Source organism: Pristis pectinata, chromosome 8 (assembly GCF_009764475.1).
Source record: "Pristis pectinata isolate sPriPec2 chromosome 8, sPriPec2.1.pri, whole genome shotgun sequence".
In the NCBI taxonomy this organism is placed as follows: domain Eukaryota; kingdom Metazoa; phylum Chordata; class Chondrichthyes; order Rhinopristiformes; family Pristidae; genus Pristis; species Pristis pectinata.
The window spans coordinates 65770210-65786635 of NC_067412.1; the positions used below are offsets into that span (position 1 = coordinate 65770210).

Sequence of the window (16426 nt, forward strand, 5' to 3'; positions counted from 1 at the left end):
ACAAGATAATTGTGGAAAGTTATCCAGTACTTAGCCAAGGCTATAATCTGGGAATGTAGTCAGCCTTAACTTAGTTTTCCCATCAAAAGCAGCAAGGAGGTTTATTGATTAGTTTAAGTGTCTCCATGTTAGTGAGAGGAAAACAATGCTCTTTACTGAAACAAAAATCAAAAATGCTCAACACTCAGCAGGTCAGGTAACAGAGATAGTGGTTCAGGTTGAAGACCCTTCATAAGAACTGTTCACTAGTCCTCAGTGGTATCCAATGACATCTATTGGAAATGCTGATAAATATCAGGTGAGCACAGTGTTGAAACCAAGCTGAAGGAGCTTATAGCAGCTCAAATCACTCACCCATCTGTTTGGTCAAGCACCATTTGGAGCAAAGTCAATAGATCTTGCATTGGACTTGTAGGTCACTTTATGACTCATAGAACTCAAGTGAAAGCAAGACTGCCTTGACCTTTGAGAAATCACCAAAGAAGAAGATGGCAGACTTGAGCTCAGCTATGATTTGCATTCAGAAGTTGCTTGTGAATTTTGTCTATTTATGCCAAGTGGAAGAGAATATGTGACATTTATGGAAACCACAACCTGGTCAGGATAATTTTTCATTAGGAGGACATTGGGGAAAATATAAGAAACTGGCAGGCACTTAACAAAAGGCTGTTTTGGATGGTGCAACTGAAAGCACCAATTATTATCAGTCTTAAATGGATTTTCTGGAATTCAAATAGTTTCTCACAATGTCAAGGTATGTATGCCAAGCTTCAGAAAATATCCCCTACTCCCACACCACCCCCCCTCCCCCCAAAAGAAAGTCTGTGACATGGTCTACTTAGTGTTGCAGAGGGTAAGAACACATTCTTCCTGTCTTTTTTTCAAGATGAACATTTTGAATAAATCCTACTTTTCATTGGGTTGATGGTAGAGGGGAAGAATGGGGCAAATTGCTTTGGTTGTTAATAAAAATCCAGCATGTGGAAGAACAAACTCAGATTAAACAGATTGTGGGCAGTATGTTTAAAATTATTCCCACATCTGAGAGAAACTAAAGCTATTTTATGTTCCCCTCTGTCATTCTTTAAAAAAAGTAAACACAATGTTATTTTATAAGCATTCTCTTTTCTTGATTCCACTACAGCTTGTGTCCTTTGCTCAAAAACAAAGCCTTTTGTTTAATTGATAATTACGTTTAAAAAAAAATCAATTACAAGTAGTTTTAATTGTATGGAAAAGCTTCATGTAAAGCAATAAATAACAAATTTAAGTTATCAAGGAGTGTGTTCTAGTTTAATTAACCGAGAATGATATACTTTAGGTGGGGTATTTTTCATTAATACCTTCCAACTGCCGGCGTGGCTTTTGTAATTGCAACATTATAGTGTTGTGAACAACTTCTTTTGTGGTATTTCTTTTGTGGTCAAGGAAGAGTTTCTGTGTGCATCTTTTTCTATCACTTGCTTAAGTTAATTAGATCGGCATTGAATGAAAACTGTTGATGTGAAGCCTAGACTAGGTGAAATGAGACGAGGCATTGCATTGCATCGCATCATATCCAAAATATTTTGATTTATTTTTCATCACGTAACTATGTCGATTCTTTCATGAGTGCTAATTAGTAATACTTCAACAGCTTTGGTGCATTCCCTGACTTGATGTGTCATTGAACTTGCGAATAATGATATTATTGTGTAAACCGATCTCACATCAAGGCTAAACACTAACTCTTTGATACCACCTCCTATCTTCCCCTGGACCATGACCTCACCCTTGAATATATAACTATCATTCCCTGAATGATTACCGACTTCAGGTGACCTTGCATCCATGGCCTTGAAGTTCATACTCTCCAGTCTTGCACAACCTATCTCTTCTTCCTTCTAAGAGCAACAGTAGGATTGAGCTGGTATAACCATTATTGCAGCTTCTTTTTGCCTCACATAATTCTTCCTGTCTTGATTCTTTCTTTCCTCTTGTCCAGTCTTTACCTAGCTAAATCGTGGCTCATTTGAAACATGCAGCATGAAACAGGCCTGCTGAATCCATGCTGATCACTAGGTACTCATTTGTACTAGTTCTACACTATTCCCATTTTACTTTCCCCACATTCCTATCAACTCCCCCCAGATTTCACCATTCACCTACACACCAGGGGCAATTTACAGTATCCAATTAACCTATCAACCCACATGTCTTTGGGATGTGGCAAATTGGATTCAAAATTGGCTTTGTGGCGGGAAGCAAAGGGTAATGATTGGTCGATGTTTTTGCGATTGGAAAGCTGTTACCCAAGTGGAATTTCACAGGGCTCAGTGTCTCTCCACAGAGTATTTCCACTGTTTCAGTTGCTATTTCACATTTCCAATCTTTGTTTTTTTTTGCTTATTGAAGATATATTTGCTGTGGTCAGTTGAGCAGAAAAGTGATGATTAGAATTTAATCTAGAGAAGTGTGAGGTTATCATTTGGGGAGATTCAATAAGGCAAAGGAATATAAAATATGTGGCAGAATATTGAGTGGAATCCATAGATCGTCAAAGGTAGCAGACAGAAAAATAAGGTGCAACAAACAATCTGCTGGAGGAACTCAGCCAGTCGAACAGCATCTGTGGGGGAAAGCCCAAAACATCAACAATTCCTTTCCTCCCACAAATGCTGCTTGACCTGTTGAGTTCATCCAACAGATTGTTCCTTGCTCCAGATTCCAGCACCTGCAGTCTCTTGCATCTCCAGGAAAATAAGATGGTTTAATAGAATTACAAAGTCATTTTATTAGCCGAGGCATAGAATATAAAAGCAGGGAGATTCTGGTCACCATATCATTGGAAAGATGTGGTTGCACTGTAGAAGGTGCAGATATTTCAGAGATCCTGCTGAAATCTAATTGTTTAGAAGACTTATAGGTTGGACAAGACTCAATCACCTTATCTTGGAAGGGAAAATAGAGAAGAAGCAATTGAAACAGGAAAAGCATCATGACAAGCCACAAAGAGTAGAAGTTCAGCCTGTAGGACATAATTTGTGTACTGAAATATTTCAGCAGGTTAAAGATAAGATTTTAGGAAAATATTGCAAGTTTATGGTCCGGGAGTCAGCTTGAGAGAATTGAAGACTAATTCTGTAAAGACCATTTAAATCCAGTGAGCAATTCTCAGTAGAATAACAAAGAAGTCTGCAAGATTGGATATACTTCTGAAGAGAGACCAACTGTTGTCTAAGAGAAGTCAATGTGATGTTTCCACTGAGAATCAAGGTAACATAATACTAAGGGGTGAATGATTGTTGAATATGTGGGATCAACACAAGTGACACTGGCACTGTAGCAAAAGATTATGGTGAGTGCAGAAACAGATTACTCTGTTAAGTTAGCATTTCTTTTAAAAAAGAATATGGTCTCAGAATTATTATTACCTTAAGGCTGTCACCTATATAACGAGTGCTTTATGTGAATAACTACTTTGTGGGTTGCAACAATTTTGGAAAAAGTTTGACAGAGACAGACTGCACGAAAAGCCCTTGCATAAACAACACACACACTCTTAGACCTGCATGTATATAAGCCTATATATTCTGCACTGGATTATGTTGGAGATTAAGAACCCATTGAGCAAGGAAACTTTATATTGCCTCTTACACTGATGGTTTGATTTGTTCCTTTAAGTGGCATTTGGTGTCAGCACTTACAGGTCTGATTATTTCATCTTCCTAGAGCTTGTACTTATAAAACTATCTATAATCCCTTGAAGAATGTAAGCTTGCTCTGCTTAGGAAAATTGAGAAAAACTTATTTTCTTTTCCTTCCCCAATGACTTCATATAGGCTTTCACTATTCTTGATTCAGCCAGAGCTTTGGAATGGATACTCGAGCTGTCTGAGTAGCCAGGCTCCGATAAAAGAGATGCAGAATGATGATGTATCTCGATGAGGCAAAATATGCTGATAGTACATGAGTACAAAATAGTAAAGCAGCAGGAGAATTAGGCTGCATCTTGCAGTCAAACTTGTATTTCTCTTAATATAGTATCTTAATTTTAAATTGCTGCCCAGGGCTCCCTCTTCCTATGCTCCACACATTCCTCAAACTCTCTTCCTTATGATTTGTAGATGATTTTGTTCCATGAAACATGCTATAACGGGCTATCATTAAAGTGAAATATAAGAAAAAAACAATAAGGCTGTTCTTTCTGATATAGAGCAGGGTATTGGTGGCCTAAGCTGCCCAATTGTCTATCCAGCGAATCAAATAGATTTACTACCAGTGTTAAAATGGCACTGGTCACAATATTTAGTTAAGGTTCACTTTTTTTTAAAAAAAAGATCTTTTTCTCTCCAAGGCATAATTTGCAGTTATTGGAAATAAATTAGTCACCCAGAAAATGGAGTTCTTGCTCGCTTCCACTGAGAACCCACATCAGTGTGCTTTGTTTGACTATCTTAGATTTTAAATTTACTTTGCTGCTTTATCCATTACATCTGGAAACCTCTGAAGCTCATTACTGCAGGAGAGACTGCATTCTCAGTATTAGCTTGAATTAGATTTTGGATGTTTTAAAATGTCAGTTTTGACACCTGGTTAAGAACTTGCCCTATAGGGAAAATGGAGACACTGTTTAACTCCCTTTCCTATCCCCACACTGACTGTCCATCCTCAGCGTTCTCCACTAACTTTCCTTCCTGTTCCCGCACTGATCTGTACCTCCACTGCCTTCTCCACTGCCTAGGGTGAGGCCAAATGCAAACTTGAAGAACAACATCTCATATTCCATCTGGGTAGTCTACAACCCAATGATATGACCATTGAATTTTCCAACTTCAGCTAACACTTACCCCTGTGTTTCCCATGCCCCCCCTTCCAATCCACTTATATCCACCCTCCCTCTTTTTTCCATACCCCCCCCCCCACCCCGTCAAGCTCCCATCATCAGTTTTGTCTCCCTCTTCTATCTAGTTCCATCCACCTATCACCCACACACTTTTTCCACAGGGTCTCCATTCCCCTCCCCCATCTAGTTCCAGCTGCCCATCTCGTATCTGGTTTACTTATCATCTTCCTTACTTATTAGAGTCCAGCATTTCCACTTCTTGTGTTTCCACTTATCACTCTCTAACCTGCCTCTACCTTCACTCACCTGGTTCCTTCTGCCCTTTTGTTCCCCTTTCATGTCTGTTTCCACCTATCACACCTCTTTCCCCCAGCCCCCCCACCCCCCCAACTTGGCTCTATCTTCCCATTATCCCTAGGTCCACCTATCTCCTACCAACTTCTGTCTCACCGCTCCCCCTTCTCCCCTTTATACTTGCTGTCCTCCCTCTACGCTCTCGATCCCGTTGCAAGGTCTTGATCTGAAACATTGACCATTCCTTTCCCTCCACAGATGCTGCCAGACCTACTGAGTTCCTTGAACAGTTTTTTCCCATGGGGAAAATGTTTGGTCTTGCTCTTAAAGAAGGCAGTAAGCAGGCATAGTTTTTTTTTTACCTCGTGTAGGCAGAGCATCAGTCGGATGCTGCATTTTATGTTCAGTTTCTGTATGTAGGGAGCAAGCCAAGAGTACTCATAACTTTTGAAATATGACACTAGCTATACTCTGATGCATACAATAATTCTGTGCTTATGAATGAGTTATGTTCCTGAAACACTTTCATAAGTTGATTTGTTCACAAGTGGGAACTTGTTCTCAATGTCAATGTTCTGTTTGCTAACAGAAGTACTATTAGTACTGAAGTAGTAAGAAGTATTCCAGAGCAAATACCTGTAATAAAATGATATACTTAATGAAGAATAAAATGAAATACAATAATAAAATTAATGAGTAAGTACTATAATAAAATGTATTTCAACTTGCCTTTAATCCTTGTGCTGGCTTGTTTATCAGAAAGAAGGGTTGTTTCCTGGGTGATGAGTGAATGCTAGAATAAATGGCGTGGTGGGTGAGGTGTGGCGGGTAAGGTGAGGACAGTGCAGTGGATGAGGGTGTTGAGGTAAGGAAAGGGCTGTGGTGATGGTGAGGCAAGGGTATGGATACCTATGGAAAATTTATCTAGAGATTTTGCAGGAGATTTTTCTGATGTAAAGTTTGCTTGCTCAATGTGTTGCTCCATTGGAATCCTGTGCAGGATATACAGGCTTGTATACTTGCAGCCTTGAGCTCAAAAAGTGTGTGTGTTTGTGTTGTTTATTTAAGATTTTTCTGATGAAGTTGGTGAGGTGAACTCCAGTTCATATTCAACCTTAAAATACTTTTCAATAGAAGATTGTATAGAGGCCTTTTTCTTCCCTTCCTTCCCTTATAATAAATCAGCTACCTAATGAATGCCCATATAGATATTGGTAGAGCATGAAGAAACTGGTGTCTTGCTCCTCAAAGGCAGCCGGGCCTGCTTCTGTAGGGCAAAACCCATCTGCCATTTACTTGTTTTTTTCTGGGATGTCTTCTTCAGCCTTCGATGACCAATTTAGCTTGAAATTCCATCAAGTATCCAATTGGTAGCTCTCTTGTTTGACAGATTGCAGTAACTCCTCTTCATCTGCTTCAGTTTCCAGTTCAAGTTGCTCGCTAAGTTCAGCAGCTTTATCTGTTACACTTCCAAAACCCTCAAATCCTTTGAAACTGTACATAAATTAAAAGCAATGTGAACATCTGCATCTGTCCTTCAAAAAAAGGCACCAAAACCAGTCATTGAACAAATATTTGGTGACCCATGTCTGACTATTAAATCACGTGATAACAGGAAGTAAGGCTGTCAGATTCTCTGTATAGTAATCTACATGAAGTGTTTGTAGATATTACCACAAGCAATAATGGCAGCCTGTCTTTCACAGCTGCAGTGTATGTACACTTAAGGATCTTTTTCCAAAATAATCCAGTCTTGCCATCACTGAATATTTGTGTAGTGGCTAACTCCTCTCCCAAATGCTATCAACCAAAATGTGAGGAAATTCATTCATTGCATTAACATCAACATTAACAACTTCACCCACAACTTCTGTTATGTAAAATAACGCCCTAATTTAATCTATTAGATCATCTGTGACTCACCACAAAATCTTCACCTTCATTTCCTTTAGCTGCTTTGGCCTCTAAGTCATCGTAAAGACTTACAGCCTTTTGTTGTACCAACATGATGCACAATATTGATTTTGGTTTTTGATCCAAATCATTAACAGATTTTCCATTTGACTCAACACCAGTTTTTTGTTTAGTTAATATCGCTGCTTTCACAATCGCTATTATCGTCTGGTGTTGCAGAATTCATGGTTTGACTTTTATGATTGTCCCAACTACTAAGGCACACTTGATAAATGGTAGTCCTTGACCTCGGTTATATTGCTTTATTCTGTCTATTTTTATTTCTATTTCAATGGCATAATGTTTCTTAGAAGGGCTGCCACCACTTGATCCATATTTTACATTGGTCTGGCATTGTTAGAATGACAAATGCGATGAAATGGAGAAACCTTGTGACAAAATTTGGCACTGATGAGAACCTGTTGGGATGTTGTGTGGAGCTTTGTAGATTGTTCCAATGTGTGAACTAGATTTTGATTTTCAATCTATATTTGTGGCTAAACAAACATTTCTTATTCTATTCCAGTGTCTTTATTAAATAATTGTCACTAGCATCATGTTCCAAGATATGCCCCACGTTGTAAACTGTAATTGATAATAGTGATTCTGAACAATATATCCAGCATGTAATAATTTTCTGATACCAGATCAAGAGTGCGATGGATTATGAGAGTGGTAACACAGAGAAATTGGATCCTCGATACTTTGGTGAGCTGCTGGCTGAGCTGACATGCAAGACCACTGAACTCCACAACATCCTGCTGGAAAATATGCAAAAAATCAAGGGGAAGTAAGTGTGTATTTAACCTTTCTTGTGTCTGATCCATGGAATTTGAGCTGAATGTTTTAGCTTATTAAACCAGACAAATTAATCATTAACTAGCTGGCTGTGCCATGAAAGCTCTACTAACACAATGTAAGAATCATTAGATTTAATTTCATTCTGGTGTGGGGCACTTACTTTTAAGGAGATTTCCACCAGTCCCAATTTGCTAAACCTGCCAGCTGCACTTCTCTAGCCTGATATGCAACATTGTTATGAAGCCTGACAAAGGGCAGTGGAAGCAGAATCTTTGTATGTTTTAAAGCCAGAGGTAAATATTTGATAAAGCAAAAGAGTTAAAATGTATTGTGGGTGAGTAGAAATGCAGCACTGAAGTTACGTCAGAACAACCATTACCTTATTTAGGGCCCAGGTGGCTGCTCTTGCTCCTAATTTGTTTGTTCATGGTTCAGGCCTGTAGGAAAACATGTGTAAGGTTTGTTTCATGGTAATGTTTCTGCCACCAAAAAAGTTGTTGATTTTTGAATCTCAGTAAAAATGACAGCTATAGAGAGCAGATTATCAAACTGGCTGTGAAATAAAAAGGTAAGAGAAGCTGGAGGAAGGCCAATTCATTCGTTGAGCCTGCTCCATCTGTCAATGAGATCAGAGCTGATCTGTGACTAACTCCACCTGCCCACCATTGCTCACTTCCCTTTTTATTCATAAAAATCTACTAGTCACAGATTTAAAGTTCACAATTAATTTAGTAGCGATTGCAGAATAAAAGTTCCAGACCTTTAACTGTTGTATGTAGAAGTGGTTCTTTATTAAATTTTTGAAAACCTTGCCTCAATCACCCTAGTCCTAGAGTACACCACAGGTGGAAATAGTTTCATCTTACAATTCCTCTTAACACATCAAAAATTCTGTTTAATCTACCTGCTTACCATCAATTGCAAGAAATGCAGTCCTAAATGGTGGATTCTATTTGTAATTTAATCCATGGGGTTCAGGTGTCATTTTCATACATTTTACACACGCTCTGAATACACAATATATCCATGACAAGATATAGTGCTCTGAGCTGCTGTCAGTACCAAGGGTTTATTCTAAGCCAGTGCTTTACATGAGTATAGTTTAATTTTGTGCAACTTGTACCTGATACAAAGGCCAGAATTTCATTAACTTTTCTGATTATTTTCTGTGCTTGTCCTTGACATTTTAATAATTTGTGGTCTTAAGGATATTTCCTATTCTCTCTAAAATGGGCTACCAGTCCTCTTGGGTTTTATCAAACAATTAGATGAAATCAAGATAAGTATAAAACAGGATGGATCTAAGGTCTGGACAATGCAGAGATGCACACCACTTAGTCAATCCTTTAAAATTCTCTTCATGGACATTAGGCAAGGTCTCTAAATTGGGAGAACTGTCCAATGGCTACAGCAATCTGACACAGCCATCTCCTCATACCTTCCAACCAAAAACCCAGAGATTTCCATCCAGGTCTTTGGGTATGTCCTGTTCGACCAGCAAGGCAGACCTACCAGAGATAGCAGCAAAGTGGTGAACCACTGGGAGATATTGATGCCTGGAATCATCAAAACTGACTTGGACCCATAAAGTTTGATAGGATTAAACTAGGTAAGGACACATTTTTCTGATTATCTGCGATAAATCCCACTTGAGAGAAGCTATCAGAAACAGCAAAGGCAGAGAGTATACCCTGAATGAAGCACTTTGGTGTCCACCATTGAGGGTGGTTCAATAACACCACTACTCCCTCAGCTATCTAAATGCTAAAGGGCATAGCTCTGAGACTAGGTCTCCTGCAGGTGATGAGAGAACTAACGCTACACTGCAGGCATAGTTTGTCAGTAGCGAAAATCCTATCAGCCAGTTATTTTAATTGATTCCATTTGCTGGGAAGCAGCATATCATTAAGTGACTTTTTAAATCATTGTTTTTTCCACAGTGAGACAGAAATCTGAAATTAATTAAACAGTTTTAAATTAATGAAAGACTAATTTTAGTATCAAAATAGGTTAGAATTCAAAGTACAATTGTATTGATGAAATGTAACATTGGCAAACTGTTTAAAATGAAAAACTTAAGAATCTGCAAATGATTGGAGCTAGGTACCATTGAGACTTATTGGGAAATTGAATGTTGGCATTGCTTGTGGAAACACCTGGTCACTTCCAACATTTAGTAATCACACAATTTTTTAAAGCCTTTTGTGTTGGTGAAATTCTCACGAATTCCAGCATTCCATTTTCTCACCTTGCCCTACAGTTAATTACCTTCCATCTGGTCATTTTCCCCAGTCAGGTATTTGCTGAATCTTATCCATTTTAACTCTCCACAAAGTTGAATAGCAAGCTCCAGATTTATTCATTTTTAACCAGCATTGTTTAATTCTCAAGCAAACCAACAATATTTGTGACTCTGCAAACGTACTTATATTTTCATGAGGAAGATCATGGAAGACATAGTATGAAACCACACAGAAAAAGGCTATTCAGCACATCATGCCAAGACCATTGCACTTTGTTTTGTATTGAAATTGAAATGTACTTTGATCATAATTATTGGTGGTGTCCGTTGAGGCGCAGTAAACTGGTCTACAGGATATCCTGTCTGAACTGGTTGTCTCTGTTATAGGTGCCCATATGCTAGTTTTAATGCTTCTTCATTTTCCATATTTGAAGGGTGCTTTAGTCACTAACAGGTTGGTATACCTCTGTTAAGTAATAATTAAAGAAAATTTGAGAAGTGATGATAGATATGAAAAATACAAGGTACCAGAATGAGGATAGTTAGTGCTTTAAAAAAACCCAAACATGGTGGGTAAGTGATTCTTGACAGCATTTTATTTGTAGCCAATGATCATAAAACATAGAACAGTACAGCATAAGAACAGACCCAGGAACACAATGCCAAATTAAACTATATCCCTTTTGCCTGAACATGATGCATATCCCTCCATTCCCTGCAAATTCTTGTGTCTGTCTAAAAGCCTCTTAAACATGATTATCATATCTGCTTCCACCACACATCTCCCTTATACTTCCCCTCTCATCTTAAATGCATGTCCTCTAGTATTTGACAATTCTAAACTGGGGAGAAAGATTCTGACCATCTACCCTATCTATGCCTCTCGTAATTTTAACAGCTTCTGTCAGGTCTCCCCTCAGTCTTCAACGCTCTAGAGAAAACAACCCAGGTTTGTCCAACCTCTCCTTATTGCTTATCCCCTCTAATCCATGCAGCATCCTGGTAAACCTCTTCTGTACCCTTTCCAAAGCTTCCACATACTTCCTGTAATGGAGCTACCAGAAATGCACACAATACTCCAAGTGCGGCCTAAGCAATGTTTGGTATAGCTGCAACATGACTTCTTTACTCGCCTACTCAATGTCCTGACCAATGAAGGCAAACATGCCTTCTTTACCACCTTCTTGCATGGCTACTTTCAGGGAATAATGGAGTTGGACCCCAAGATTCCTTTGTAGATCAATCCTGTTAAGGGTCCTGCCATTAACTGCATGCTTTCCCCTTACATTTGACATCTCAAGGTGCAACATTTCATATTTGCCCAAATTAAACTCCATCTGCCATTCCCTGCTCATATCTGTAACTGATCTATATTCTGCTGTATCCTTTGACAGCCCTCTACACTGTCCACAGCTCCACCATTCTTAGTGTTGTCTGCAGACTCACTAACCCACCCCTCTACATTTTCATCTGTTACGGACTCAGTGAAAGTCCCTTTAAGATAGAGAGTGTGTGTGTATGTGTGTGTGGGGCGTGCTTACGTCAATAGAAGATAAAGGACGTAATGACGTTGTTGAAGAAGTCAGAAGGAGAGAGAGAGAGAAGGGAGAGAGACACCAGCCTGCTTGTTTTCTCTATCGATGGATGAGAAACAATAACTGTGTTTGCCACTGAAATCCATGTATGGAAGTTGGAAGTAATCCGGTGGAGTTCACTTTGTTGCTGACCTGTAGAAGGAAACAGGTATTTGTGTGTGGACGACCACGATTCGGATGCTTTTCGGGGTGAGGAAGTCACTACCGAGTAAACACTGAAGTGTTATTTGGGTTCCATCGTGGAACATTTGGATTTCGTATGTACTCTCTCTATGTTTTTCTACATCTACATCTTATCTTCAGACAATGGTGGTTGTTGAAGAAGCCCTTGCTCATGTTTCACCTTATGGCTCGCGGAACTGAACTTTAAGAACCATTCCGGAACTGGGAGTTTTGGACTTTGCCACACACACACGAAGAGTTTAGTTTTGGGGTTAACGTTCAAGATTTAACATTTTTGAATTCTAACATACTAACATTTTTACTTTTATTTTACGTATTATCATAAGTAGTGATTAATAAAATAGTTTTTAACACTGAATCATGCTCAGTGTGTTTCTTTTGTTGCTGGTTTGTGACACATCCAAGTCATTTACATATATCACAAACAACAGATATCCCAGTGTGGATCCCCGTGGAACACCACTGATCACGGACCTTCAGCCAGAATAACATAGTACCACCACTACCCTCTGTCTACTGGGGGTAAGCCAATTCTGAATCCAGACTACCAAAGTCACCATGGATCCCATGCACCTTAATTTATGTATCACCCTACCCCTGAGCGACCTTGTCAAATGCCTTACTAAAGTCCATTTTGACAACATCCACTGCTCTACCCTCATCAATCACCTCTATCACCTCCTCAAAAAAACTCACTCAAATTTGTAAGACATAAATTTGTAAATCCTATCCTTAAGAATCCTCTCCGATAGCTTCCCTGCCACTGATGTGAGGCTCACTGGTCTATAATTTCCTGGATTATCTCCATTTCCCTGCTTGAACAAAGGAACAACATTGGCCACTCTCCAATCCTCTGGGACCTTGCCTGTTGCTAGTGATGATACAAAGACCTTCATCAAGGCCCCAGCAATCTCCTCACTTGCCTCCTTCAGTAACCTGGGATATATCCCATCAGACACCGAGGACTTATCCACCTTAATCATGTTTATATCTCCCTTTTACTGTTACTACCATCATGATGTAATTTACAGATAATCGTTAAATTTTAATTTAATGAAAAGATCAAGGACCCAGAGGCCACTGTTCCTAAGCACAGGTAAAATCTGGAACTCTCAGTAATTGGCAACTTCGACAAACCCCTGATCACATGACGTATGCAGAGGACAATCAGATAATTGTTTTCTTTCTTCTGCACAGCAATTAACATCACACTTGGAATAGCACCAATAAGTAAATCTTTATTTTTGAGATCATTTATAGACATGTAAAATAGCTGCTTGGTTTGGTCACACAATTAGTATTCAGTAATATTTTTGACATGTTCAGTACATGGAGGGAGAATTGCAGAAGTTTTGAAGCTCTGCATACCAGACATGCAAAAGTCAGACTCTATCTAACATATGAACAATACCTCTCTCTATAGTATAGGTCGAGAAATAATTGTGTTATGGAAGGATATTAAACCAAAAGAACTGAGGGGATATCAACCTGTAGAATCTTGGCAGTTTGACGGTTTTGTGGGTAGCTATGAAATCAATATTTAAATAGTATTATCATAGAACTGTTTATAGTCATGCCAAGTTCACTTAGGTAAAAATATGATGTGTTGATAGCAACTTCATAACTCTCTTTGTAACTAGGAGGTGGCAACCATCTCTAGTCTCAGCTTCTCTCCATTTCCCTAGACAAATCCATGGCTGCCATTTAGAAGCAGCAATTTTATTCTAGTTTACGGCAGGAAAAAAACGGTTCAATAATTTATAAGATATCTTTATTAGTCACATGTATATCGAAACACACAGTAAAATGCATCTTTACGTAGAATGTTCTGAGGGCAGCCCGCAAGTGTCGCCACGCTTCCGGTGCCAACATAGCATGCCCATAACTCCTAACCCATACGATTTTGGAATGTGGGAGGAAATTGGGGCATCCGGAGGAAACCCACGCAGACATGGCAAGAACGTACAAACTCCTTACAGGCAGCAACCAGAATTGAACCAGGGTCGCTGGCGCTGTAATAGCATTACACGAACCGCTACACCTTATGTTAAAGTCCTCCTTCAAGTCAGTACTGTACTTAGAAATATTATATCTGTAGTGAAAATATGCAGTAGAGGCAGATTTTCTCTCTGCAACTATATGCTGAACTTGCATTCTTCTTAAAATATGGGATGCAAGAAGTAAATAGTTTAATTAAGTGATGATAAGGCATTGAAGATCTGTGAACTGCATAATAAGATAGTCCAACAATGTTGAAAATCCAACACTTTATGCCATGGAATTGACTACATCAGTGTCAACCATCTGCTGAGGAAGAAGTTGTTAGTAACTGCCCCTGCCACTGTTTGTGATGATGCAACATGTGGCAACCAGCAATGGAAACAGTTTTGATGGAAGCCCATGATCAGACCTATGCTTATGGAGACACAGAGGTTGCAGATGTTGGAATGTGGAGCAACGCAAAAGGCACTGGAGGAACTCAGCAGATCAGGCAGCATCTATGGAGGCAAATGGACAGTTGATATTTGGTTTTGGATGGAATTATCCTAAATGGTGGCAACAGAAAATGAAGGGATGAAAATAGGATATGTGTGAATAAAGCTGACAATGGAACAAGTTTAACGCTAAATTTTGGTTTATAGGACTTCTTTAAAAGATAATGTCTGGTGAGAAGCGAGAGCTCTTTTACATATAAAGGGAAGGTGTTAAACTTAAAAATTGAAAAGATGGGTGTAGTGTTGAAAAAGTTTACATTAAAAATTGAATATTTAACAGGATTCAAATAAGAACATAAGGAAATAGCAGTAGTAGTCTACTTGGCCATTCAATATGATCATAACTGATCTGCTCCAAGCTTCATCTCCTCTTCCGTGCCAGTTCCCCACTGCCCTCAATTCTCTGACTTATTAAAATGCAAAGATTTTCCACATGGAATGGTGAATTATTAACTCATTTTAGAATGCATTCAGTTTTCCACCTTGCCACTGTGTACCCAGTGTTACCATGGAGTGATCTGTTTATCTCTGAATATGTCCTCACCTTATGTCGGCGCCCTGTGTAATTCATGATATAGTCTGTAACTTGGGTACAGACTCCTCCACTGTGAACGGTATGGTGCACTCATGCTGAAAGTACTCTTAGTAACTTAAAGAAAATTTACTCAATGAATGACCTGTGTTTAACTCTTGATATGGTTTACCGTTTGTGCAATCTGTCAGGCCCTATTAATAATTGATGGGGTTGGCTGTTCATTTCTGTTTTTATAAACTTCCAAACCATGCAGTTATGTACACTGACACTAGTTGATTAATGAAGACCAAAATGTAGTTGCCAATAACTGTTTCTGTATTCATGCAACATAGGCCAATATATAATTTCTAGGTAATTTTATAATTCCATTTTTTTGGCAGACAGAACACGTTGGAAGTGAATGTTGACCTTAATGTAAGTATTGCAGCTTCCTCATAATCTATAAGCGTGGCAGGGTGTGATTTTTATTGATAAGCGTTGATCTTTCTTAACCTCAGTTGCACATGATCAAAAATATTTTCGTTGTCAATAACTGGTATTCAGTAGTTAAGCAATCTTTTTAAAATGGAGCAGAAAGCATAAGGAGGTAGTATTTGTAATTTTCTTTTTTTTTCTGATGAACATAATGTAACTGCCAATAGTGATTTAAAACAGGTAGTTATAACATTGATCTATGCATACCTTTTATATTTTGCCAGGTAATATAAAAATGTTGATGGTGTTCTGCCATTTGATAATTTGTTTGCCCTCTTACCCCTAATTTTGTTTTCCCTCATAACCCTCATGAAAATTTAATTAATGAAACCAAAATAAATATCTAGAAATAACCTTTTTATCTGCCAAGATTATTAGAAAAAATCCTGCCAATCCTACTAATATATAATGAAAAAGCACAGTATTATTGTTAATAAATTATGAGGAATTTTTTGTCCATAAATGCAAAAACCCGTTAAAACATGCTAAAAATATGTTTGGCAGGAAAAGCACAAGTTTTAATAGGATAAAGTGAAATTCATAATTGGATTAATTCAGTAGATACAAAATATAACAGGCCAGCACTGGGGAATATATAAATATGAGGTGGATCAGGTACAAACTAAATGTATTTTGATTAGGAATAAAGATCTGATGACAAAGATTAAGATTCCATGAAGAGAGATAAGATTGAAGATTAAGGTTGAAAAAGGAGACATGCAACAAATTAAGGATTCAAGGTTCAAGTTAATTTATTGTCATTCACCCATATGCTTTAAAACCCATGGAGGAACGAAATGTCCTTTCCCCCATTATGGTGTCTAATGTAGGAGAACTTCCAAAAGCATAGATGAAGAACAAATATGAGGACTATTTGGAGAGAACTGGATTATCCTTTACTTATTATGTTTTAGCTTGTTATGGTGAATGCAAAGAAAGGTCTGATAAATTCCGAACAATTAGAATTGATAAACATTCGTTTAAATGTCATAGTAATTGTATTTTGGCTCTACTTAGCAATAATGTGGT

The 16426-nt window shown here is 38.4% G+C and overlaps 1 protein-coding gene across 1 annotated transcript in view; it reads left to right on the forward strand.

Moving 5' to 3' along the window:
- pof1b (POF1B actin binding protein) overlaps nucleotides 1-16426 on the forward strand; it is a 73903-nt gene that overhangs the window by 33414 nt on the left and 24063 nt on the right. The window contains exons 6-7 of the mRNA XM_052021348.1: nucleotides 7720-7862; nucleotides 15304-15337. Of these exons, the coding sequence (XP_051877308.1) occupies nucleotides 7720-7862; nucleotides 15304-15337 (177 nt within the window). The remainder of the gene's footprint in view (nucleotides 1-7719; nucleotides 7863-15303; nucleotides 15338-16426) is intronic.